This window comes from Pseudorca crassidens, chromosome 1 (genome assembly GCF_039906515.1).
Source record: "Pseudorca crassidens isolate mPseCra1 chromosome 1, mPseCra1.hap1, whole genome shotgun sequence".
Classification (NCBI taxonomy): domain Eukaryota; kingdom Metazoa; phylum Chordata; class Mammalia; order Artiodactyla; family Delphinidae; genus Pseudorca; species Pseudorca crassidens.
Genome location: NC_090296.1, coordinates 178,741,126 through 178,767,683, shown reverse-complemented (window position 1 = coordinate 178,767,683; position 26,558 = coordinate 178,741,126). Strand labels below are relative to the sequence as shown.

General features: G+C 42.9%; 1 protein-coding gene across 9 annotated transcripts; it reads left to right on the top strand.

Moving 5' to 3' along the window:
• The first annotated feature begins 9 nt into the window (after positions 1 to 9).
• NUDT5 (nudix hydrolase 5) lies at positions 10 to 24,043 on the top strand. Of its 9 annotated transcripts, none has more exons than XM_067701386.1 (11): positions 421 to 501; positions 9,112 to 9,237; positions 10,472 to 10,552; positions 12,507 to 12,574; positions 14,910 to 15,008; positions 16,401 to 16,450; positions 17,717 to 17,824; positions 19,248 to 19,343; positions 19,943 to 20,044; positions 21,500 to 21,692; positions 23,807 to 24,043. In XM_067701386.1, the coding sequence occupies exons 3-10, from the start codon at positions 10,493 to 10,495 to the stop codon at positions 21,670 to 21,672; spliced, it is 756 nt and encodes a 251-aa protein (XP_067557487.1). In that variant the 5' UTR covers positions 421 to 501; positions 9,112 to 9,237; positions 10,472 to 10,492; the 3' UTR covers positions 21,673 to 21,692; positions 23,807 to 24,043. The 9 variants fall into 9 exon arrangements, with proteins under 9 accessions (XP_067557477.1, XP_067557469.1, XP_067557474.1 ...); XM_067701381.1 differs by having other exon boundaries at positions 439 to 549; XM_067701376.1 differs by lacking the exons at positions 421 to 501; positions 9,112 to 9,237 and adding an exon at positions 10 to 153.
• The last annotated feature ends 2,515 nt before the right edge of the window (positions 24,044 to 26,558 follow it).

Genomic DNA, 26,558 nt, shown 5'->3' with positions numbered 1-26,558 from the left:
TCTTGGGGCGTGCTTTTTTAGGGTACATTCACAGGCACACGCAGACACACACACACAGAGTTCTGTCCACGGGAGAGGAATTCCGAAACTGTTGAGACGAGGATTGTAAATGCAGGGCTCCTCTTCTCGTCTAGCCGCGCACTGCCCCGGAAGGTAATCCTCTGCGGCTAGGTCACCAGCGGGGGTGCTACGGGTGCCGCGAGGGGGAGAGCGCGCACCCTCGCTCATCAACGCGAGGCGCGCCTGCGGCTCCCGCAGTAGCCCAGCATCTCCTGAGACTGCTGCCTTGGACCCGTGCTTTCTCCTTTCCTCCCCCTTCCTAAAGGAGTACCCATCCCTTCGCCCCACGCCTGGGAGTAGGTAACTCGGCGCGGGCCAATCAAGTGCAGGGTCTCTTTGGCGGGGGAGGGAGGGAGCACACCTGGAGCACGCCGGCAGCGGAGCGCGTCTTCCCGGCTGCGAACCCAGCTCGCGTCCCGCGAGGCGCGGAAAGGAGGGCAGGTTCAGAGGCAAACCAGGAACCGGGGTGGAAGAGCTGGGCTACTCGGGGTACAGAAAGTAGGAAACATCAGTGAAATGTTAGCGTGAGTGCAGTGGTGGAGGCATCTGCAAAGGGAGGCATGGCCCCGCTTCTCTGGTGGGGGAGGGTTGTGAGAGAGAGGGAACGAGCCCGTCTGTAAGGTCCTGGGGAGTTGGACTTTGGAGGTGAATAGAGGAGATAGATTTGAGAGAACAGAGGAAAGGAGAGGTGTCGCCTTTGAGCGTCAAGTTTATTTATTCTAGCCTCTCAAAAGTAGCAGCTTGCAAAAACACAGCCAGATCGTGTCCGTACCCATGCCATGCTGGATTCACAAGACTGTAAGGAATGCTAGTCGAATTTGTTATACCATTCTTTTTCCCTCTTCTTCGTCCGTCGCCTATCACCCTATCGTCTGTTTTCCCTACTCCTTTCGTAAGGGCATATCAGATGGCGGTCAGAAAGTGGAGTAACGAAAAAGTTCGCTTTTATTTATTTCTTTAAATGAATGAAAAGAGAAATGATTAGGTGCTGAGAAACGCCTTTTAAACCTAGCCTTGCTTCGTACAGTTACGTGCCTTGGGCTTGTCCCAGGCACCTTTGCCTAAGGGCGCACATTTCGGATAGCTCCTTAAAATTGCACATTCTTACTGGCTCATCTTAAGTCGTTTTAAATTAGAAAGAGGTGAGAACCCCACCGATTACAAGCCTCTTTAGAAAGGTATTCATTCGTATAATTACAGGATTCTCTGCCCATTAGGCGTTAGAACCCCGCCCCCACACACACCGGGAATATGCGTTGTTTCCTGTTTTGTTTTGCTCAAAAAGTGTTCCTAAGTGGTTTAATTGGGAGCAGAGCTTTTAAACACACATTTTCAAAGCAGAGTATGTTGGGGCAGGGGCGGCGGTAGTGGGTCGGTAGCACTTCTGAGATCCACGATTACGCAATCCTATCTGTTTTGATGGGGGAAAGAAGCAATATTCCATAGATGCTGGGAGAATGGTGCCAGGCTGCCAGATCTAAGAGAGACTTGATACCGGATGGAGTGGTCACTCAAATATTTGTTTTTGATGTGACCTAGAAATAAACAAGTTGCAGCTGAAGGCAATGTTAGCACTGATGGGGTTAATTTGGGTAAGGTATTTTCTGTTGAAGATAGGAATTAATAGATGTATAGGAGAAAGTAGAAACTGGGAACGTAGTCAGTCTGGGAGGAAGCCCAAGAAACTTGCGTGTAGAGGTTGAGGTGAGAATTGCAGTTATTTGTAAAGAAGCAGCTAAGTCTGTAAACTTAAATATAGACACTACAGGGAAGGGATTTGATGCAGATGTCTTTTATTCAGGCTATATACTTTAGAAGTGCTGACATTTTAGTATTACTCACAGCTGATTTTAAGTAACTTGTTACACATTTAACCAGCATCGAATAAATTGATATTACAAACAGACACTCCAGTATTTTGAATGGGTACAGCTAAATTCGCTTTCTTTTTTTTTTTTTTTTTTTGCGGTACGCGGGCCTCTCACTGCTGTGGCCTCTCCTGCTGCGGAGCACAGGCTCCGGACACACAGGCTCAGCGGCCATGGCTCACGGGCCCAGCCGCTCCGCGGCACATGGGATCTTCCCGGACCGGGGTATGAACCTGTGTCCCCTGCATCGGCAGGTGGACGGACTCTCAACCACTGCGCCACCATGGAAGCCCCGCTTTCATTATTTATTAGCCACCATGTTTACCTTTTCTTCATTTAGCCATCAACTGTTTATATTAATCGAGTTTCTTCAATGAAACCTTTACAACAGTGGAAATTGTTGCTTTTTCTCGTGAGGGCCGAAAAATATCTGTAACCAAAGTGATAGGGGGGTAATTGAGCAATTCCAAATTAAATAATGAAAAAACATTTCCTTCTCTGAATCCATAATATAATTAATATTTAGATTAGTGTTTCCAACTGCCTGTTGGTTTTCTCCACTTGGGATATCTTACCGACATCTCAAACTCAGTGTTTCCAAGTTTGAACACTGTACCACCCCTTTCTCCCAGTTTTCTTTAATATCATCTCCTTCTTGGAATTAGCTTTGGAAACCCCTTCCCCAGAAACTGTTTTAGGAAAAGTAAAAAAGTCTCATCTGCAAGGAATTAAATCTGCTTGCTCCTGGTCCACCCTCGTCCAAACCTATGTTATCTCTTTCCTGGGCAATTATGAAGAGGTTCTTTACTGGTCTTGTTACTCTGTGGCTGTAACCAGTTAACTTTTCCAAGGGGTAATTACAATCAGTTCACTCTTGCTCAACCAGAACTAAAGGTAATGATTGTAAATCACTTGGTTAATGATCATAAATCACCAAGTATAATTTCAGTAAAATGTCAGTCCCTCCCTGCCCATCCAACCCCTACACCTACAAGAAAAGAAAAGAAAAAAAGAAAGCTTTCAGTGGCTTTGCATCATTGACAAAGCAACTGCAGGAAGTTATGTGAGGTTAATTGTCAGCAAAGAAAAGCTCACTTGAAGTTAATCCATTTGATGTGGTTACCAAAATTTTACCATAGATGGTACAAAAGAAGACTGATCAAAATATTATCTTTAAAAAAACTAAAATTTTTGAAGCTTTATGATTTTAACCAAGATTATGAAATATAACAAAACTAATGGTACTTCGTTCATTATAAATCAAGAGGCTTTTCTGTGTAATTTTTCTGAAAGACTGTAGAATAGCATTTTAGACATGCCTATTAACAACACAATCGTTATTTTTTGCAAAAATTGATCTCCCACTTAATTTCTTTCAAGTTGCCTTGTTGATTTCTCTATTCAATTATTAAACTGTTCCAACTGCCTGACCTTCATTTGTCAATCAGAAGTTTTGGCTTACGATTTGAGCTCCTACATCTTTGGTTGAGTATAGATGGTGTTTACAATACTCAGCTGTTAGCTGGGAGAGATTAACCAATGTGTGATTTCTCGCTCTGATTTTTGCTTCACTTTGCAAGCTCAGCAAGCTGCAGGGACTCGGGTATCGCAAAACGTGAATGATGAGAGCCTGGGCGCAAACCCTACAGCCTGACTTTTGCGGTTCTCAGTTTAACTTCTTGAATCTTACTCCCACTTAACTTTAATCCAGCTGTTGTTCCTAATACTCAAATACACAAGTTTGTGAAAATGTGATCTTTTATCTTCCTCCCTTCAGTGGAGAATTGTAAGTGCTAAACCCAAGAGGAACGTGCCTAGCAGCAGGAGTTTGTGGCCTGCTGGTTAAGGTTGTTGAGTGCTTTGTTTGCCAGCAAATTTGGGGGAAAGGGGCGGGCATCCAGCCGAATCTGTGTAAGCCTTTGGAAATGTGTTTGTTAATATCATCCATTATATGTGGGGTTTGTTTGGGTTTTTTTTTGATTGTTTGTTTTGGAGGGCGTAGGGAGGGAAAAGTTGAGGGCCCCAGGGCTTGCCAAACTCTCCTGTGATTTCTCAACCCTTCCCCCAGTTAGTATCTCTGCTTTTGTTCATGTGGTTCCTTCTACTCAGAATGCTTGCCCTGCCTTCTTGGTCTCTAAATCATATCTTAGTATCAAACTACCTTTTAATAGTAGCTTTTTAAAAGTCTTTTCTATTTTCCCTGCCTCCCAAGTGGATGTGATTTGTGCCTCATTTAAAAAACCCTGGTATTGCATTATCTTTCTAGCAGGCATTTGCCCTTCTGGTTATTTGCATATAAGGTCCCCAGGGCAGGAATAGTGGTCACTTTGCACTTGCTGTATACTTGAACTTTTGAACTGCCCACGCTCACAAAGCTAGTTAGACGCTGCTGCCAGACACTGTACAGGAATTCAAAGAATCCTGTGACATTTTCCTTCACTGGAGTTTTTTGTGCCCTGGAAAAGTCACACATCTGACACATCATAGACCTTCTCTGCTCAAACCAAAGTAGGTTAAAACAGATTATGTGAATTAGAACACAGCGTTATGTACATGGGGGTTTTTTGTGGGGTTTTTTACGTATAACGTACACCTATTAGCAAAATGTAGATGACCTTAAGTTCTAGCTAACGAAGTGGATAACATTTTTTTTTTTTTTTTTTTTTTGCGGTACGCGGGCCTCTCACTGTTGTGGCCTCTCCCATTGCAGAGCACAGGCTCCAGACGCGCAGGCTCAGCGGCCATGGCTCACGAGCCCAGCCACTCCGCGGCACGTGGGATCTTCCCGGACCGGGGCACGAACCCGTGTCCCCTTTATTGGCAGGCGGACTCTCAACCACTGCGCCACCAGGGAAGCCCAAATTAAATTTTACTTTTAAATCTCGACGTAGCATGGGGTTGGCTTAGGAAAGCTGTGTCACAGTGGTGTTGGAGACAAGCAGGCAGCCGGGCGTGGAGAGCTGTCTGGTCTCTGAAGAGCTGTGCTGGTGACCAGCCCCACACTGCACTATTTAGCTTCTGTTTCTGAAATGGTACTAAGAATAATGTTCTTTTTCTGTTTCAGTAATACTTTTGACGTGCTTGCACAATCCTGAACATTTTGGGAATCGCATGGTAAAGAATAGACTTCTGAAATCACTCTTTAATCCCATTTTTGTTTTTAACACAGTTCATAGATTGCCAGAGAATACTGTTCCCCCTTGGGGCTGATTGCATTCCAAGTAATTACCCTCTAGAGGCCCAGCCCTGTTAGCCACTTTTTTCTTTCTTTTTTTGTAATTTATGTCTGGAGCTTGTTTTTTGTTTTTCTAGACCTCTAACATTTTAGCTTAAACATTTTAAAATACAGTCTGTTTGAAACAACTGCTTATAAATAGTTTAGCATTTGCCAACTGAGGGTCGATTTTTGATTACTGGGACTGTTTTGTACTTGAGTTTAGCTAATTTAGATGAAGAGGGGTGGATGGGGAACCATCCTTCAGAATAGGGCTTTTTCACCTTTTTAGCCCACTAACAATCCCTTTGAAAATCTGAGGGCAGCTGTAAAGACCCAGCAGATAACATAAATGCCTTAAAGTGTCGTGTAAATCTGAAGGAACTACATGCCCCTTTGCCCCTAAAGATACTCACATGGGGGTCATAGGAGGACCTCTTGTTCTAAATTAGGTGTTACTGACATTTTGTCTCCTGGGAATCCAGATTATGAATCTTTTCGTAGAGGTTATCTTGCTCTGCCTATCTGCTCTTCTGTTGGCACGTATACCTTTAAGGACTGCAGTTCTCTGCTTTTAAGAAGTTTGTGTCAGACAGGGAGATGAGCTCGGTGCTTTGTGTCTACCTAGAGGGGTGGGATAGGGAGAATGGGAGGGAGACGCAAGAGGGAGGAGATATGGGGATATATGTATGTGTATGGCTGATTCACTTCGTTGTAGAGCAGAGGCTAACACACCATTGTAGAGCAATTATACTCCAATAAAGATGTTTAAAAAAAAAAGGAAGTTTGAGTCGGAATGTCATTTTAAAGGAGGTAGAAATTTTGACTTAATCCGAGTGTTTTGTACCGTTCTAGACAGATTCTATATTGTGCACTAAATGGGGTTGCTTGGTTGCCTGAGAGTTACTTTCTCTTAAATGTCAGAACAAGAAGTAGAGGAAACTTTCCTTCTCTGATGTATATGTTGTTAATAGAAGGGAATGGAAATCTAGAAGATAAAAATCTAGGTGGATAAAGTTCTTTTCTCTGGATGTAGAACACTCAGGTGGAGACGGGTAGCCAGCCGTTTATGTAACTAACCTATGGTTCGTTTTCATCTGGGGCAGCACTCTACTGTGATTGCCTGTAATAATGTAAACTGTTTGTCTGATGTAAACCAATGCCAGTTAAAAGTTTACCTAATAAATTACCGTCTGGGGTACTTTCAGAGGAATAGCTGCCTGTTTCCTTATGCTGTATGCGTATAATTCATATGCTGTCTCTAAGTATGTAAACGTACGTGTACCTTACTACTTTATTACTTTCATGCCTCTGTTCAACTGTCACCGAATTAAAGAGGCCTTTCCTGATCACTCTGTATAGATTAGCACCCTTCTCCCCCCTTCACTCTGCTTCAGTGAGTGTGAAGATGTATAGGCATTTCTTTCTCTCATCCTCATTAAGTGGGTATTTTCATTTCTTTAGCATATAGTCATCTTTCCTCACCTCAGGCCTCAAATTTCGCTTCTTTGCCAGAGTAATTCCTGAGTTCGCCCACAAAATAATGTGCGAGCAACAATGTTCATAATGTTTTAATAATACAGCATAAATACGTACTGAGCATCAGACAAAATGCGCACTGAGCGGACAGTAAAATGGTTGCGTGGTTTAGCAACGCAGTGTTGTTGAGTCCAGAGCAGAACTCTGCAAACTGTTCTTCCGGGCTTTGTCAGCCTTTGGACCCAGGGTGACAGTCAATAACCCAACTATCCTACACACTTACCTGTTGGGAATTTTAAGACTGCAATGGTGGTGGTTGTTAATTGAGATGTCATTCACAGACCATAAAGTTCACCTTCATGATTATAAAATTCAGAAGGTTTTGTGTATTCACAAGATGTGCCACCGTCATCACTATTTAGTTCCAGAACATTTTCATCCAAAGGAATGCCGTACCCTAGTCCCTCCCTCCCCCAGTCACTTGGTTATATACCTATGAGTGAAATTATTGGGTCATATGGGAACTCTGGTTAACCTTCTAAGGAACTGTTTTCCAAAGCAGCTACACTGTTTTACATTCCTACCAGCAATATATTAGGGTCCTAGTTTCTTCACATCCTCACCAACACTTGTTATTATCTCTTTTATTATAATCGTCATAGTGGGAGTGAAGTGGTATCTCATTGTGGTGCTGACTTACATTTCCCTGATGGCTAATGACGTTGAGCATATTTTCATGTGCTTATTGGCCATTTGTATACACTTCTTTGGAGAAATGTCTGTTCAGATCCTTTTCCGATTTTAAATTAGGCTATTTGTCTTTTAATTATTGTGTTGTAAGAGTTTTTTACATATTTCACATACAAGTCTTCTATCAGATTTGCAAACTTTTTTCCCATTCTGTGGGTTATCTTTCTACTATCTTGATGGTATCCTTTGAAGCACAAAAGTTTTACACTCTGATGAAATGCAGTTTATCTGTTTTTTCTTTGGTCACTTGAGCTTTAGGTGTCGTATCTAAGAGACAATTGACTAACCCAAGATCATGAAGACTTAAAGTTATGTTTTCTTCACAGAGTTTTATAATTTTCGCTCTTACAATGAGGGCTTTGATCCATTTTGAGTTAATTTTTATAGATGGTATTAGGTAAAGGTTCATTTTTATTCTTATCTATGTGTATATCTAGTCCCAGAACAATTTGTTAAAAAGACTGTTCTTTTCCTCCAAAATTCTCTTGGCCCTCTTGTTGAAAATCAGTTCACTGTACATCTATGGGTTTAATTCTGGACTCTCAATTCTATCCATCTATATGTAGCCTATGCTTGTGCCAGTACCCACACCATCTTGATTACTGTGGCTTTTTTTTTTTTTTTCTTTCTTTTTGCGGTACGTGGGCCTCTCACTGTTGTGGCCTCTCCCGTTGCGGAGCACAGGCTCCGGACGCGCAGGCCCAGCAGCCATGGCTCACGGGCCCAGCCATTCTGCGGCTGTGGGATCTTCCCGGACCAGGGCACGAACCCGCGTCCCCTGCATTGGCAGGCAGATTCTCAACCACTGCGCCACCAGGGAAGCCCTACAGTAAGTTTTGAAATCAGAAAGTGTGAATCTTTTAACTTTGTGCCAAGGTAATTTTGAAATTGAGTTTAACTTAATTAGATAAAGACCAGTAGACGAGGAACTCTTCTTCAGAACAAGCCTAAGCAGGCCCCACACCAACCTGATTCTCAGAAACAGGTTGCTCTCTAGACTTAGCCAGCCAGTTGCACTCTTTTCCTTCATTCATTTATGTGTCAGTGATTTTAGGGAGTTTTTATAGTAACATAACTGTGAGCAATGTTGAAAGTTGGATAATGTAAACAAAAATCTAGTGTCTGGGAGATAGTTTTGGAAATCATTTCATCCCAAGTGGGAGACATTAAGGTTTTTAACCAGAGCAGGGATAGTAGGGGTAGGACACTTTCAGAAAGTGTTAGAGGTAGAATTTCGAGGACTTGCGATGGATGGGTTATGGTTGGTAAAGGAGTTTAGGGATCGGAGGTACTTGTATTTCCAGCTTGCGGATGACGTGTGGGACTAGATAGTGATGGCCTGAGTAAAGATACACAGTAGTGTCATCTGGTCTTTCAAGAAGTCCTGCAAGGTTGGAGCAGAGAACAGGATTATGAGAAGGTTTATTTAAGTTTTGTTGGTTGTGTTTTAGGGAAACTTGCTGTTTAATTATCACTTTAGGTCCCAGAAGAAACAGAGCAGACACTTTTCCTTCTAAGATGGTTGGTAAGAGAGTTGTTGTTTGATGGTTTCTATTTTCCCTGGAGCTAAAGTTTGGAGCTGGGGTAGGTTAGGAACTGTGGAACTTCAGGGTAGTGAAGGGTTGGAATAGACACTGAGAAATGTAGATAAAATAGCAAGGAAACAGAAAATAGGAATGAAAAAGACAAGACAGAGGACCGATTCAGGAAGTCCAACAGCTAAGTATTATTTCCTGAAAGAGAGAAGAGAGAAAACAGAGGGGAGGAAATTATCAGTGAAATAGTTGAGGAAGCACAGAATGAAGTTTCCAGATTGAAAGGACCCACTTGAATCCCCTAAAATAACACCAACATCACCGTGAAGATGTAAGTAACTGCAGGTTTCCAGAGAAAGAACACCGGTCACTTGGAAAGGATCTAGAATCAGAGTGACTCCAAATTTCTTAGCAGTAGCCAGTTTGCTTTTTATATATATATGTGTATAAATTTATTTATTTTATTTATTTTTGGCTGCATTGGGTCTTCGTTGCTGCGCGTGGGCTTCCTCTACTTGCGGTGAGCAGGGGCTACTCTTCGCTATCGTGCGCAGGCCTCTCATTGCGGTGGCTTCTCTTGTTGCGGAGCACGGGCTCCAGGCACGCGGGCTTCAGCAGTTGTGGCTCACGGGTTCTAGAGCGCAGGCTCAGTAGTTGTGGCGCACAGGCTTAGTTGCTCCACGGCATGTGGGATCCTCCTGGACCAGGGCTCAAACCCGTGTCCCATGCACTGGCAGGCGGATTCTTAACCACTGCAGCACCACCAGGGAAGCCCCAGTTTGCTTCTTAGAAGCAAGACCCTGAACAGTGTCTCCAAACTGCTGACAGAAAATGATTTTCAGCTCATAATTGTATATGCAGCCAGATTATCAATCAACTTTGAGGGTAGAAAAAAGATGTTCAGACATTCAGGGTACAGAATTGAGGGAATATGCCAGGAGAAAGTAGTAGCCCATGGCACCCGGGATGGGGCCTGCCCTTTCCTAACACATCTTGCTTCTAGTTAACTCATTATGTGCAGTTGTTACGTTGACACGTTAAAACTTTGAATGGGCCACTGAACTGTTCAGTTTTAAATTATTAGAATAGTATATCCATTTAACACACACACACACACACACACACACACACACACACACACACACACAGACAAAGGGGAGGGAGAAGCAGCCAGCCAACAACTCAAAGTTTCGCTGATAAGCGTTGATAAGGGACAGCAGTTGAGGGGCGGGCGTTGGGAATGGTGTACAATCTTTGTACTGTTTCCCCGTGGAAAGCATTTTAAAGGTGGAGTCAGGAGATCTCAGGCTGTGTCTAAGGGCCAGGTCTGTGCATAGCAGGGTGTGGGTCGGTCTCACCGGGACGCTTTCTGTTCTTTCCTGGCGTTTCCGAGGCCTTGCGTTTCCTGTTCCACCTGGGGCAGCTCTCCCAAGTCTTCACGTGAGAAACTCAAGCTTTGATGACACAAGTTTTTCCGCCATTTAAGTACTTTGACCAGTGACCTATGGACAAATGTGTAATTCAGAAGAATTAATGTAGCCTAAACACATCTCATTCTCTTACAGCCTGGGGACTATAAAGTGAAAATGGAGCAACAAGAACCAGCAGATTCTCAAAATACCAAGCAGTCTATTATTTCAGAGGAGGTATACATTGATTTTTACTTCCCTTCTCCTTCGCCATATTAAGCTGAGTTTAAAAGAAATGTATAGACTATTTGCTGTTTCAAATGATTGCTTTTCATTCTTTTTTTTTTTTTTTTTTGCGGTACGTGGGCCTCTCACTGTTGTGGCCTCTCCCATTACGGAGCGCAGGCTCCGGACGCACAGGCTCAGCGGCCATGGCTCACGGGCCCAGCCGCTCCGCGGCATGTGGGATCCTCCCGGACCGGGTCACGAACCCGTGTCCCCTGCATCAGCAGGCGGACTCTCAACCACTGCGCCTCCAGGGAAGCCCCTGTTTTTCATTCTTTAAGACAGGTTTTAAACACTGTTCCCGCTCCCTTTTTAGGACTTGGGCATTTTGCTCTTGTGTGGGAGCAGTGGTGTATCATTCTTAATTATATGTATTAGCGAAATTGAGGCTGTTTTTAAAGTGAGTTTTGACTGTTGATTTTTAAAATTCTCAATTTTTATTTTTTTCATTTATTTTTTATTGGAGTAGAGTTGATTTACAGTGTTGTGTTAATTTCTGCTTACAGCAAAGCGACTCAGTAATACACATATATACATTCTCTTTTATGTTCTCTTCCAGTATGGTTTATCCCAGGACATTGAATATAGTTACCTGTGCTATACAGTAGGACCTTATTGTTTCAATTTTTATTAAAAGTTTCTCTGGGTAGAAGAATAAATCATGTGAGTTTTAGGGCTTAGACATTTCATCCCTAGGTATCACATCTTGGTTAGATATTTGTGGTCTCAATATGCGTGTTTAAGAAGAATAAAAACCTAAGTTGTTAGTTGTGGTCTAAATTCCAGAACTAATGTATGTCTTGTGTGTTATCCAGTTCACCTTTTAAAAAGTCTCTTCCTACAGGAACCATTGTAGTGGATAAACTTTAAATCCTTCATCTTTGGAACTCTGAGCTTGACACCTTTCTGGAATTCTTTTTTTTTTTTAATTTTATTTATTTATTTATGGCTGTGTTGGGTCTTCGTTTCTGTGTGAGGGCTTTCTCTAGTTGCGGCAAGCAGGGGCCACTCTTCATCGTGGTGCGCGGGCCTCTCACTATCGCGGCCTCTCTTGTTGCGGAGCACAGGCTCCAGACGCGCAGGCTCAGTAATTGTGGCTCACGGCCTAGTTGCTCCGCGGCATGTGGGATCTTCCCAGACCAGGGCTCGAACCCGTGTCCCCTGCATTGTCAGGCAGATTCTCAACCACTGCGCCACCAGGGAAGCCCTGGAATTCTTTTTGATTTAAAAATCTTTCTGTGTTATCTGTGAACAGATGTGCTGATAACTATTAGGTTGCTGCTGGCGACAAGTGACAGAATAGTAAGAAAAAAGCTACTTACTGCCTTATGTACACAGTGCACCTTTGTGCTCAGTCAGTATAGTCTGTAGGTAAGTTAGTCCTGGTAACCTAACCTTGGCATCCAGGCAAAATGATGCTGGGTGCCCCTCAGACTGGGTGGTAAACCCATGTGTCATTATGGGAAATGTAGTCATTGGCCGTGGTATCCCTGTATTCAGCTTTGCTGTGTAGTCATTGACAGTCAGATGCCACTGAGTTTTCACATCCTAAACACACACATGTGACTGGCACCCAGATCAGAGGAGAGACGGTTAGGAGCATCCCAAGAAACCCCTCCCTCCCTCCCTCATGCTCCCTTCTAGGTACCCCCGTCCTCCCCTCTCCCAAGAATTTGTCAACTCTCATTTCTTTTCACCTCTTCAGTCCTACCTCCAAAACTCACAGGACAGCAGGCCCACCATCAGAAAAACAACTTTCAATTCTTTAGACACAAAGAAAACTTGGACACAAATTTTGGGGAGGGAAGCGTGATCATTGAGAGCCACAAAAAGTTTGAAAGGAAAAATAACTAAATAAAAAACAGCTCAGCTTGAAAGTTTCCCAACTTACTATCTGATCTTTTAGTTAATTTCAGAAGGAAAATGGGTCAAGCTTGAAAGAACAACTTACAAAGATCCTACTGGTAAAACAAGGTAAAGTATTTTTTTCTTCTTTTTGTAAAATGCTGAGGATTTGGGTTCTCAGGGTCTCTATTTAGTGTTTAGCATAAACTTTGATATTTTCCTCACTGTAAACTCTGTCTTAAGTAAAGAATCTAGTTAAGCTGTTTTAACACCATTCTCCCAAGTAGATGAGGGTGAACCTAAAACTTTTGGGCCAAGCCTAATTTAGGCTAATAAAGCAGCAGAATAATTAACAGTACAGGTGACTTCCTTCTATTAAACCAGTTTTTGTCTCTGAATTAGAATTTAGGAGAAATTGCTACTGGGTTTGAGGTAAAACTTACAGGCTTACACCTTGCTCATGGAAATGAAAATTGGGGGGGAAAAGTTTTGTAAAGCATTTCACACTGTGTACCAGTCGCCATAAAGACATATGTGGGTGAGGGCCGGGAGGGAGTTCCTGGGGCCTGGCACCCGCGGTGTCTGAGACTATGCTGAGAAAACTATTTGGGATCAGATTTATGCATGAAAAACGTTCATCATAAATTTAAAAGACAAATAAATTGAAATTCACCTCAACATCTTAAAAATAGAGAAATAATTGTTACAGTGTATTCATTTGTCAGAATCTAAGCAGCCGTCTCCACAGCAGATCATGAAGACAACCCAGCAGTGTCAGAAAAGTTAATAAGCTGGTAACAAAATAGGATATTGGATATATGGTTTTTAAACCCTGCCAAATAATATGTAAGAAAAGGCTAGAAGGAAAACTGTAGCAAAATATTAATGGCAGCTATGTGACTAGCCTTTTTCTTCTATTTTCCAACTTTTCTGTTTAGTAATTCTGTATATTATAAATAACAGAAAAAATGTGCTAAACGTTTACTTATGAAATACAAAAAAGGAGTAAAACAGAATGAGAAGATAGGAAAATGTAAGTAAATTTAGTATCCAGGTTATATGATATAAATTCATTAACATAAAAACTCTATTTGCTAAGTGATCAAATGAGAATAAAGTTTCTTCGTAAGGAAATAAATACATCTATCGTCAGTGTGAAAGTACATGGACTTGCCAGTGATTTAAACCACTTTTGACTATATCTACTAAAGTAGCAAAAAACAGTAATAAGGTTCAATGTTGGAGAGCCATGGGGAACGTTAAGATATTCATAGCACTGGTAAACCCAAAGTAAGAAAGCGAAATTTATTAATTCCTCAGTTAATAAACAGGAAGGTCCTACTTTCTTACATTATGTAGCTGAAGTGACAGCTTTTAAAATCTAAGAAAGCTTACTTTGGGTAAACCCAAAGTAAGAAAGCTAACTGGTTTAACACACACTACGCCCCATCCACAGAGTGGGAGGGGGTACCTGTTACGTGCAGTGAGCTGTGTGTGGTGAGGCCCGAGACTTGGGGAACACGACAGGTGCACACATACTTACACTTGTGAAAACGTAGCCAGAGCTTAGAGCCTAACCTACCATGACACAGCTTGGTTCTCCTTCCTGTACAGTTAAGTTTATAACACAAAATAGAGCCCTTAACACTAGTTAGTGTGAAGAGTACGTGTTGGTTGGGGCCCATGTGGCTGTGCACCTGCCCCTGTCCTCTCTTCCTTCCAGCACTTCTTCATCAGGGATGTGCCTCGGAATCACTTGGGGATTTGTTTCCAAATACTCAGGATTCGGTCTCACCTCCGGAGAGTCTGCTTCAGTAGTCGGGAGTGGCCTCAGGTCTCCCAGACTCCACACTGTGTGGCCTGTTTACAGCACGGTCTTCCGCATCCGTCCATACGTAGGGCTGCCCTGCAGCCTCCGGAGAGCGCCTGTGTGAAACATTAACATTGCACACCCGAATGTCAAGCTTTGAAGAATGAATCTCAGTATTTTACAGTACTATTGCATGTACAGAACAGTTAAGTTGCAGCTAGAAAATCCTTTGTTCCATTGTCTCGTTCATGGAAGAGGGTATGGAATTGATTTGGGGAGAGTAAAGATGTGCCGGCTGTGTGCCCCTGTATTGACATTCAGGAGAGAACTGAGCTCCCCCTCTGTCACCCTGCCTACCTCTTGGAGTTGGTTGACTAGAGGGAAGAAAGTAAAACAGGCTTTCCTTATAACAAAGACTAAAAACGGAGTAACTCAACGAGAATCAGAATTCTAAAGCTACAAGAGGCTTTTAAGACAACAATCAGATGGACGTCTCTCCTCTCTGAGTCCCTCTGAGATGACTGGAGCTCTCGGGGGGCGCTCTCGTTCTACTGTTTCTTATAAATACGTACCTATTTTATGGCTCCATACTGCTTATTTAATTCAGCGTAACCACTATAATGATGCTCCTCTTTTTGCTTCCTTTATTCCTAGTGTGTTGGGGATGGGACCTTCAGTGCTTTTCCCAGCACTGTCTTCTTCAGTCTTTAGGACTCTAACCCTAGGAGGCAGCAGAGAGAACTGGGCCAGAAGGTGTTTCGTCACTTGCGAGTTACTGACTGATCAGAATGGCTTGTTGGTTGGCTTCTTGCTACTAACAGGAATGTGGGCAGCTGTGAGTCGTCCTGGTAGTCTGGTTGATTTTCACAGGTTCATTTTTGACATATTTGCACTTCAGAATTTGGGTGCAATACTAAAAGATCTACAGTTTACCGAAAGGTTTTTTTTTTTTTAACCAGATTAAATTCTGACACTTTTTAATAGAAATGTGGCAAGGTCCAAGCCTCCAGGACAACCAGATAAAAAGTACGAGGTTTCCTCCGAGGAGCACCTCTTACCCTCAATCTTACTGTAGGGAGACAGATGTCAGATATGGGTGCTTTGCTTTCTTTCTCCGGAGCCATCCAGATGTCTTCCTTTTTTTTTTTTTTTGCTGTACGCGGGCCTCTCACTGTTGTGGCCTCTCCCGTTGCGGAGCGCAGGCTCAGCAGCCATGGCTCACGGGCGCAGCCGCTCCGCGGCATGTGGGATCCTCCCGGACCGGGGCACGAACCCGTGTGCCCTGCATCGGCAGGCGGACTCTCAACCACTGCGCCACCAGGGAAGCCCTGTCTTCCTTCTTTTAAACCAAAATTGTTTGCTTCTTTACTCCCATCTCTAACCGCTGCTTTTTTTCTGTTGAAGGGCTAAGAGTGAGGAGGAAATTCCCTCATGCGCCCTTCCCCCTTTAAACAACACGGTTGTTCCAGTAACTGGATTGTCAGCACCGGGTTCCCTGAAACAAATAGCTAGTCAGGAATAAAGCTGTGAGGGGGCACCAGGAGCCGCTCACCCCACTTGTTCTTTTAGGGACCATTTTCCCTTTAGACAGGATCTCACGCATGCAAAGCAGAGTACTTACCTAAATTTATTAATTCCTCAATTAATAAACAGGAAGGTCCTACTTTCTTACATTGTGTAGCTGAGGTGACAGCTTTTAAAATCTAAACTATAAATAAACGTCTCAATGGTTTACATTATGCAGGATATCATTTGGAATTTGCACAGGGGCTGGATTTGCACTGACTGCTTAATCGCCTTTAAAGCTGTGATCGCCCGCTGTGCTGCTCACGCAAATTTATGATCCAAACAGAAGTGTTTTGAGTAAATGATTTGAAAGGCAGCTCAAGTGATGAGCAGGCCCTCTGTTTAGATGTAGAGAGTTAGATGTGGGAGGCAGTGGTTTTCTCTGATAATTTTTGGAGGCTGTGGGAAAGCACAGTTGGCTCTTTTTTTGATACAGATCTTCATTGCGTGGTGTTCCTGGCTGCTGTCTTTAGCACATTTGCATGCTTTGCATCTGTAAGGTGCTGGTTATACACCCAAAACCTAAGAAGTCTCCTCTTGAGCACTAATGCTTTTGTTTTTTCTTGTCTGCCTGAACAGAACTTGGGAAACTGTGAAACGGACAACGAGGAAAGGCCAGTCGGCTGATGGTATGAGTGCAAACCTGTTAGAACTCTCCCGAAAGGAAGTCCCACACAGGACTAGGAGACTGGGGGTAGGAGGGTTTTTTACTGTAGCCAAGACCTCAGAGCAGGGTTATCTTCAAGTATGATCTTTTATCTTTAACTCTGGTGTTCTATTTTGCAACACTGTAACTAAATCAAGCTTTCTTTATCAATAACTTCCGGTTCCTGTTACCTAAGCTCAGAACAGTGTTTTTGAGGGGAAGATGTCATCATACTTAAGGCCAAACTTAAGTCAGTGTAATTTGAAGCCACATACTGTATCTAGATGTGTTATGACTTCTAGAAATCTTTTGCGTTCTGGTCAGAGGATCTGGGTGAGAGCCTTTCGTTTGGAAAACTTACTTGGCATGACTTGGCGCTTTCTGACTGCTTGCTTTTATAAGTTGATGAGGAAACGACTTAGGAAAAGACTGTTCATTCAGTTCACTTTCCCTTCCAGCCTGGATGCTTTGCCTGCAAAGATCCCAGAAAAAGTCCTGAAAACCACCTCTGGTCTAGGGGAAGTTGGGCAATAAGTCTTCCTTGTTTTTCCCTTTTTTCCATTTTGTTCTGTGTTCTGTTTTTCCTGGAAGTGGAGCAGCTGCCGCAGCTGCTGTGTTTTCCTACTGGGAAAGCGAGAGGAGCCGATGGTCCCCCTGGGCAGTTGTGTTTTCCAGAATCCAGTGGTTTTTGGTTTTGGTTTGGTTTGAAGCCCAAGTAAACTTGGGAGAAAGGGTCTTTTATCCTAAAACAATGAAGTTCAGTCTAGTTAGCATATACGACAAACGTTGGAACTTATTTGATTTATTGCTTAAAGGAAATCGAAGAGCACAGAGATCAATGTAACTTCGGCAGCGGCCTGGCTGCAGCAGGGCGAGAAATGATGTCTGTAGCGGTTTGTGTAGACCAAAATTTGTCCTGGACCCTGGGCTAAATGTTTACTTCTAGTTTCAATTTTATTTTAAAGAAATTGTGGCAATAAAAACAAGCTTTTTATAAAAAGAAAAATTAAATAATACGGAAGTGTGATTATTTTTTCCTTGCTTTTTTTTAATGAGAATAACTTCCAAAGTTAACTGCCAGTATTGTAGCTTAAATTAACTTCCTATTGCTAATGGCAGATACAAGACAGATTTCAGCTGCAGCATTTCTTAAAATGTGGGCTTTTATCAATAGTTAGATTGCTGTAAACAAATTCCTGGCGTTCCTGACCTTTCATTGGGGTTTCCTGGTTTTATTTCCTGCTGGCAGGTGTGGCGGTCATCCCCGTGCTGCAAAGAACCCTTCACTATGAATGCATCATTCTGGTGAAGCAGTTCCGACCCCCGATGGGGGGCTACTGCCTAGAATTCCCTGCCGGTGAGTAACTGAACACTGGGGAATAGAATGGCCCCTCAGGGACTGTTGGACTGGGCCAGGGCAGAGCCTGAGAACGGCAGAGCTTAGACATTGAACACCTTTTCATCTGTCCATGCGGTTTTAAGTAAAACAAAACCACTTCTGCAGTGAGGCACCTCCAGGCCACACTCCAGTGATCCTGTAATCCGTAGCGGTATCACAGCTCACCTTTCCAGGCCACCTGCCCTCCTCTTTGCAGCGTTCTTTCTAGCCTCTTTTGAGTCATTGGCTTTTCCTAATTTGTCAAGGTATTTCGTTTTCTATCACTAATGATCTGCCTCTGGCAAATTTACAGTAATAACTAGGCCTGGCTCTTAACTCCAGAAACTGTGAATGGGGAAGAACCATGATCCTCCTGTATGTATACAGGCCAAGGAAATCATCTTAATTTCAACTAGAATATTTTTTCAGTTGTACAGGAAGTATCTAGAATGCAGTGCATCCTTATAGCACTTAATTGGCTTGTTCCCATCTGAAGAGGTTAGATCTCAGTTATCATTAGTGGTTTAAGTTCAGTATTTTCAAAGTCCATCCCATAGTAACACATAAGTAACAGCTTTATTTTCTTTCTCACTTCCTTGCCATTTCACTGAAGAAATTAATAACTTTAAAAGTAATTGAGGGCTTCCCTGGTGGTCCAGTGGTTAAGACTCTGAGCTTCCACTGCAGGGGGCACAGGTTCAATCCCTGGTCGGGAAACTAAGATCCCACATGCCGCTTGATGTGGCCCAAAAAAACAACAGAAAAGTAATTGAATAGCCCATGTTTCACTTTTTCTTTGCATCCTGTAAATTCCTTTCAGGAGAAAGGATCTGCGATGCTGCTGGCCTCCTCCCACTCGGCCCGTTTACTCCCTCCTCACAATGAACTAGTGTTACCCACAGTCCCCTCCCTCCTGCTTCCCTCCTTTCCGATCTTCTCCCTCCCAGGTGACGTTTATCCTAGCATTGCATTCCAGAGCCCTCCATATGGCCCTGAGGGAGGAAGGCAAGATGGGAAACACTGTCCCCAACTCGCATGTGAGGAAACAAAAAAAAGCACAGGCTTCCTGTGCTGTAGTCACATGACTAGTCTAAAACCGGGGCCAGTTGGCCACCACCAAGCCACTTACCCGCCCAGGAGATCCGTGCTGTACAACAAGCTTGATGTTGAGATGCTCACAAAAACATCTAGGTCTAAACACGAGGAACAGAACCTACTAAATCTGCCCAGGGGTGTTCTTTTGTCTTTAATTTTTCTATGAAAGATCAAAACCGGAATCAGTTTTATCTGCACGCCCACTTCTCCCAAACCTCTTGCTTGATTGTTCACACGTAGCTCGGCAACTTGTGTGTTAGAAGAAGGGGGCTCCCTGTCCCACCTCTCACATGACTGGGACTTGCAGGTCTCATCGATGACAACGAAAGCCCAGAAGCAGCTGCTCTTCGGGAGCTCGAGGAAGAAACTGGCTACAAGGGCGACGTTGCTGAATGTTCCCCAGGTTCGTGCTGCTTCCCATGCGTGTGCTTGGGGACAAACTCTTGAAAATTAGCCAAGCAGTTGATTGTTCTGGATGTGAAAGGGACGATTCTTTGGGTGTTCTTTATGGTCAGGGATTTATTTATTAGCTAATTCACTGAAGAGAAATCCTTGATGAGGGTTGGTCACCTGAGAGAGAACCTCCCTGCCCCATGAGAGCACGGCTGAGCAAAAAGGGCTGAAGTTGGAGAAGAATTATGAGATTAGGGTGCCTTTCGGGGTTCCCACATTCTAAGCTTTATTTCGTACTCATCTCGTCCGTATGCCGCGCTCCTCACTAGAAGACTTTCTTGATGTGGTGAAAGGATATTACCGCATCTAACCCCTCAGATTTACCAAAATTTCCTCAGGAACTCTGGGGAAAATATGAGTACTAACTACACATGTGTTCTGCAGACCTACAGCGTATATACTAAGGGAATAGGAGAAACCACTTCCCCTGCATAACTTCTACGTAAACTATGAGTTACAAGCCCACTCTTCCTCCAAAGACATTTAAGTGATGAAACGAATGACACCTGACTAGTGTCTGGAAAGGTGATCTGCTGCTTCTCTCCCCAGCTGTCTGTATGGATCCAGGTTTGTCAAACTGTACCACACATATGGTAACCGTAACTATCAATGGAGACGATGCTGAAAACGTAAGGCCTAAGCCAAAGCCAGGTAAGCATGTGTTGGCTCCGTTTACAGTGGTTGCGTTGTATTAAATTTCTTTTAACTTGCTGCTAGTTTGATTTTTGTTAATAGAATAATGGTCTTTCAGAGATGCTTCATTGGTACTCTTGGCTATTTTCCTAATCTTATGTATTTCAGCATTTTTCTCTTAGCACTTCATTGATTTTTGTGCTTGCTTTATATAAAATGTGCAGTTACAAATTTCCATACCTTCTATATGGAGTTTATTCCCGCTTAGTAATAAGGACTACAGGCCTTAAATCATAAACAGTGAAAATCTTCGAAATCACTCTGATTTCTGTCTCCATCAATATTGTAAGAATGGCAGAGGTGCTACAGCACAGCACCGTATTAACTGTTTTTGTTGAGTTCCATATTTAGTGAAGCTTTGGGGAAATTCTTTGCTCCACATTTCTTAGCAAGTTTGGATTCAGAGGCTTTAATGCCTCTGCCGGTTCCATGTGCTCCCGCAGCCCCACTAAAAGGTGGTGGTGACACAGACACCACCGTAAATCATGTGTTGGAGTGGAGGTCTTCCATTTCCCGTCCCTTTTAGTTGTTCCCAGTGTTCAGTTTCCCACTGCAGCTAATTTTAAATGCCCAGTTTTCAAACTAGCGAATATAACATGCTGATGAAGAGTTTGGCAGTTCCTCAGAGAGTTAAACATGGAATTAGCAGGTGACCCAGCAATTCCACTCCTAGGTAAATACCCAGAAGAACTGAAAGCAGGGCCTCAAACAGATACTTGGACGCCAATGTTCATTCAGCATCATTCACAATACCCAAAAGGTGCAACAACCCAAGTGTCCATTAACAGATGGATAAACAAAATGTGGCCTACTCTTACAATGGAATATTATTCAGCCGTAAAGCAACGAGGCATGCTGATACATGAAGCTTGAAAACATCTTGCTCAGTGAAATTAAGCCAGACACAGGAGGGCAGATGTTGTGTGATTCCACAAATGTGAGATACCTAAAATCGCTACATTCATAGAGACAGAAGGTAGAATAGAGGTCACCGAGGATAGGGAATTCTTGTTCAGCAGGTACCACCTTTCTGTTTTGGATGATGAAAAAGTTCTGGAGATGCGTAGTGCTGATGATTGCACAACAATGTGACTGTATTTAATGCCACTGAATTTGTACCTTCAAAAATGGTTGAATTGGTAAATTTTATGTTATGTATATTTTAACAAAGTTTAAAAATACATATATGCATATCACAGAATATGCTTTAAACTTGGCCATTAAAACATTTGATTTGGAGAACAATAACTTTGTACTGTTGGAATTGTTTTACCACGTGTATAAATTAAATTAGTAGAGACCCAGGTTTCTGTTAAACTCTTATAGCCTTTTTGATAACGTCTTGCACAAAAGCCTTGCAGCGTTTGACCATTCCGGGCCTTGCTGAGATGTCCCGCTTCTGTTTGTTTTCAGGAGATGGAGGTATGTGTCCCGCTCGGGGGCTGGCCTTGAGTGCCGTGTGGTGCAGCGGGAGCGGCCATGGCATTGTGAGTTGCTCAGTTGGGCTCGCCTGGTGTCCGGCTTTATTTTCACTTGCACTTTGTTTGTTTAGAATTTGTGGAAGTGATTTCCTTACCAAAGAATGACCTGCTGAAGAGAATTGATGGTAAGCATTCTTGATTACCCCACTTGCTCTGTTTTCCCCATCCCCACCAACGGGGTACTAAATATAATTCTATTTCTTCCTCATTAAACTCAAATGCCTAGAAACTGTTATATAAGACTGCAGTTGACCTACACAATAAGTTTCCTTTCCAGGTGGCACAGAGTTTGAAAATAAGAGCAAAACATTCCACGTCAAGTGAAAGCTTTCATTAGGGGCTTTTTTAATTCTACAGAACAGTCAAGATATAGGCCTGCTGATTAGCCAAAACTATTCTATACCTTCAATCTTTAACCCCTGCCATGCAAAGGTATAGTAAATAATCTCTTAACTGATCCTCAAATATGCCAGTATGTTGGACGGTTCTTTGTGTGGGGTCTAAGTTAAAGATTTTAACAAATATTTAGGCATCTAATATATACGCAGTGTGATAAGCTGATATAATGAACTAACTAGCAGCGTGCCCCTTAGTAAACTACTTGTCATGTAGTTACATGTGGTTCCCAGTCAGCCCGTCTCATAGGACTTTGTAAAAATTAGTAAGGTTCCATGGACCGATGTCCTCCAGTAACCCTACACAAGGAGATACTGCAAAAGACGTGGCAGGGCCTTCGGGGGCTCCTCTGCCAGCTGGGTTCGTCTCCAGTCACTCATGACAAAGAAGTGGGTGATCTCCTAATTTGAATACTATTAAGTTTTTATTTCAAAAATTAACTTGAAGCATTGTTTGACCTGAAGCTTTGGGAGCAGTCTCTTCCTTCCTCCCGTGAGTACCAGTGGCGTACAGTTTTATTTCTGACGTCTGTGTTTGAAAAGTCAAGGGGATCTTTCAAAACCTGCTGGTTTGAAAAGTCAAGGGGATCTTTCAAAACCTGCCCAGACAGCCTCCATCCCTACGTTACCTTTTTATAGACCAGACCTAAGGTAGAAACCACCTTAGGATCCCAGGGTCAGAGTTAGAAGTGCTCGTCGTGAGGAGATGCAGTGATTTGAGGTGTCTACTCGGGGAGAGCCATGGCCACCCGTCACAGCACAACTCTGAGGCCAACAGGCCTGGCTGGATTGAGGCTCAGTCAACCGTGTGTTAGTTACAGCTGAGAACAGGCTCCTAGCTCTTCTCATTAAACGGGAACAGTAGGACAGCCCCTACCTCTGAGGAGGCAGGAGTAAAATTAAATGGGATAATGGTGACACACAAATGCTTGAAGGTTATGTGCTATTGTTTTTATTTGTTGTATTAGAAAAATGTCCTTTTAAAAAAAATTCCTTCCTTCTCCTTTCCAGTAACTTCCCTTCCAGCCTTAAAAGAGGGGGGAAAATAGGGAGGTAGAAGGATCTATATATATAGGAAGAGGGAGGGGCAAAGAAACAGTGTTCCTGGCTTTACTAGCATCACGATATAGTAATCTAATTATTTATTCCACACGTACCATTTGAGGAGTAGGAAGGCACGTGGAGTTCAGTTTTCTATGAAGAATAGCTTTTAGCACTCGCCCAGCACCTGCTGGCACAGATGAGCAGGACAGAACTCTGTCTTTGAGGGTCAAACCGACTCTGAGCTTGTTCCTAAACAAGTGGCTGGGAAACAAGGGGCAGATTGGAAATCTGGGGGCCTCCACCTGAGTAAAACAGAAGTTCTCATGAAAGGCCCTTGTGGTCAGATTCAGAGACCTCATCCAGTCCATCCGAGCACACAGCTGAACTTGCACATTGGAACCTGTGTGTCCCTGACAGTGGAGAGGATGGATGAATCATCACTGTGTAGTTCAGCGCAACAAAGCCCTGTAGTGAGCAATCTATGAAGTAACAGTTGCATCTATAAACTTAAAGCTTTGCTGTTTAATACACAGAATCATCACCTGGTATATGTGCTCTTCTGTCTTTAACTTTTTCTTGTTCTTATCTCATGCTGGAAACATAGTCCTGCTTTTACATCCTGTATTCTTCTGCTAGAGTAAGATCCTTGAAGGCAGGAAACGTCTTGTTCATCACTATACCACCAGCATCTAGCACAGGAACTGGCACATAGTAGCCACTCAGTAAACACTGATTGGCTGATAAGGGGTATTATCCGTTATCAACTTCATTATCTGACTTGTATTCTTCACCTCCTCTAGATCTGGTAGCTAATGAACATCTGACAGTGGACGCCAGAGTCTATTCCTACGCTCTGGCGCTGAAACATGCAAACACGAAGCCGCTTGAAGAGCCCTTCCTGAAGTTTTAAGGCCAAAGGACAGTCGCCTTGTTTCTGTAACCAGGACACAGGCCTCCTTCATTAAGACTTTGTATTCAGCTTAGTTTCAATGGAGATTTGAAATTAGTTTTTTCATAAAATAAAAGCACAGAATGCATGTGGTGGTATGGAATTGTAATTACAGGTAGATTATAGACTTCATTTAAATGCTAGACTCCACAGCTAACATTAAAGAACAACAACATAAATGCAGGTAATGTTTAATCCAGCTTTTAAAAAAGAAAGCTCAGCTGTTAACTTTTCTACTCTAATCCAGGAGATACGGTATTTTCATAGGAAAATAGCCCTGAATTCCAATTAGGTCAACGCTTCCCAACCCCACTGAAAAATATGTAGTGAGGTATGCAAACAACCGTTTACGGCATTAGAGTTTTTTTAACAGACAGACCTATATAGGGACTTTCTTGGCCTCTCCTAATTATCTGCTATATGGAATTAATCTGCATAGCACAGGATATAAAAGAGAATAACATTCGTAATAAGCAAATGTTTCCAGTTGGCTAGTGTCCTTATAGCCATCTAACTACTGGAGGGTGACCAGCTCTTATGTAATGAAAAACGGTCGGTTCATTCACGTACCAAGGTTCAGAGGCTAATGAAAATACAGGGCCCTTCCCTCAAGCACGTGTATATACTTCAGAATCTCTTTTCCTATCCATACCTCAAAAAGTACTTGAAGTTTCTAAAAACCAAGCCCACAGCAATACGATTTACATGGTTTGGGGCACTGTCTTGGTGTTAAACCGTGAGTATAGCCAGCACAGTTAGCAAGGACCAGAAACCCAATACAAGCTTCTTTAAAGGAAAATATGGATTGTTCTGGCTCATGCCATGCCCAAACTTCCCCTGCCCCCAATCCTCAAGGTCCACCGGTGTCACCGGCCATTTTCTTACCTCTTGAGCTTGGCTGTTGTGTGGACTTCTGTAGCCTCAGGGGCTCCAGGATTACTGCCTCTTTGGTGTAGAGGTCTCTGGATGGTTCTCATTGGCTACCCCTAAGTCATGTTTCCAGCCCTGGACCAGGGGTTAGCCAGGCCCCTCAGAGCCAGATAAGATCAGGGGACTAATGCCAAAAAGGCTGCAGTACAGTCTGCTTGTCTGCAGGTTCACTGACTTACCTAGAGATATTTTTATGAGCAAAAATAGATCTTTATATTGTACTTCCTAAAAAGAATGGAAAGAATCATGCAACTAGAGAACTGTATAGATGAAGTCTACTCTCCCTGTGAATACTATGAAAATTTAGCCCCAACTAGTTGCTCTAATAGTAGCCTTCCCCTGTGCCTCTTAAATCCTTATTTTTAATCATGGGCATCATGATTCTCCAGGGACTGTAATCCTCTTCCCTGAGCACCCAAGGCCCTCGTTACTGCTCTTCATCAAGAGACGCCAAAGCATACAGAGAATGCACAGGCTCAAGCACACAGAACTAGTCTCCAAACAGCCTCCAACTCTTGCAAAACCACTCCCCATGCCAACTGATAAAGCTACACAAACGCTGATGGAGGACAGAGATTTGTAACCCCTGCCTGTCCTTTCTGCCTTCTTCTTTTCCTGAGTGCAGTTCAGAAGTGACACCTAAATCCTAGAACATCGCCTAATGCAGTTTATGTTCTCTGCAAATATCAAAGGCTATGCTTTGGAAATTCGGCCAGTTTGAGAACTGGCAGTCTGGATGCTTTCACTGGCTGGCCCTATTAGTGTATCAGTATTTAAACGTTGAAGGTTTATTAGTACTTTTTTGAAGGTTTATTATTAAAAGCTGTATGTTCACCTTCTTTGGGGAAAAAGAGCTGTAACACTGGGTTGTATTTCCATGGTAACAGTGGTCTGAGGCCCTCAGGAGATGCTCTCCAGTGGACATGGCGACTCTCCTGCCTGCCTGTATTTCCTCTGCCTTCCTCCTGAAGTTAGTTGGCTTTGTGATCCTAAGCTAAATAAGATACACGTCCTGCACTAAGAAAGTAAACAACGATAGAAAACCATATGAATGAGAAGGACTTCTTTGAAAAATTAAGTTTGATCTTTTGGGCAATAAAGCACATACCTTGAAAAATGAATTAGGGAATTCCCTGGCGGTCTAGTGGTTAGGACTCTGTGCTTTCACTACGAAGGATTCCTGGTCGGGGAGCTAAGATCCCATAAGCCATGCAGCACAGCACCCCCCCCCCAAAAAAAAAGAGTCATTTATAAAGAACTGTGCTATAGCAAATGGAGGCTGGGATATTGTGACCATTTTTTTTTCTGGTCTTTCCAAATGTTAGTCACAAAACTGAGCACCCTTTTGTTGGCCACTCACTGTCCCTCAATATTTTTAGGATTAAACTAATACATTTGCAATAGATATCTCAGGATGAATTCTGTATGAATATAATGAACCTATATAATCTTAGAAATCATTTAATACTAGATTTTATTTTTCCAACACAACCAAAAGTTTTATTAAATAAAATTTTATTGTCTACTGTTTACACTCATGTTGCTGCTATAAAGTACAACAACATATACAGATTCCTAGCATGAATTACTCATTGTTCACCCCCACTGAACTACAGACATTGCTTGAGAATTAGATCTTTGCTTTAGGGATTAAAAAAAAAAAAACTGGGGCA

Coding starts and splice junctions, on each gene's coding strand:
- NUDT5 (XM_067701366.1), top strand. CDS start 835: ATGCCATGCTGGATTCACAAGACT. Junction 15,009..16,400: donor AGAGAGAACTGGGCCAGAAG/GTGTTTCGTCAC, acceptor CTGCCTGAACAG/AACTTGGGAAACTGTGAAAC. Junction 17,825..19,247: donor CTGCCTAGAATTCCCTGCCG/GTGAGTAACTGA, acceptor TGGGACTTGCAG/GTCTCATCGATGACAACGAA.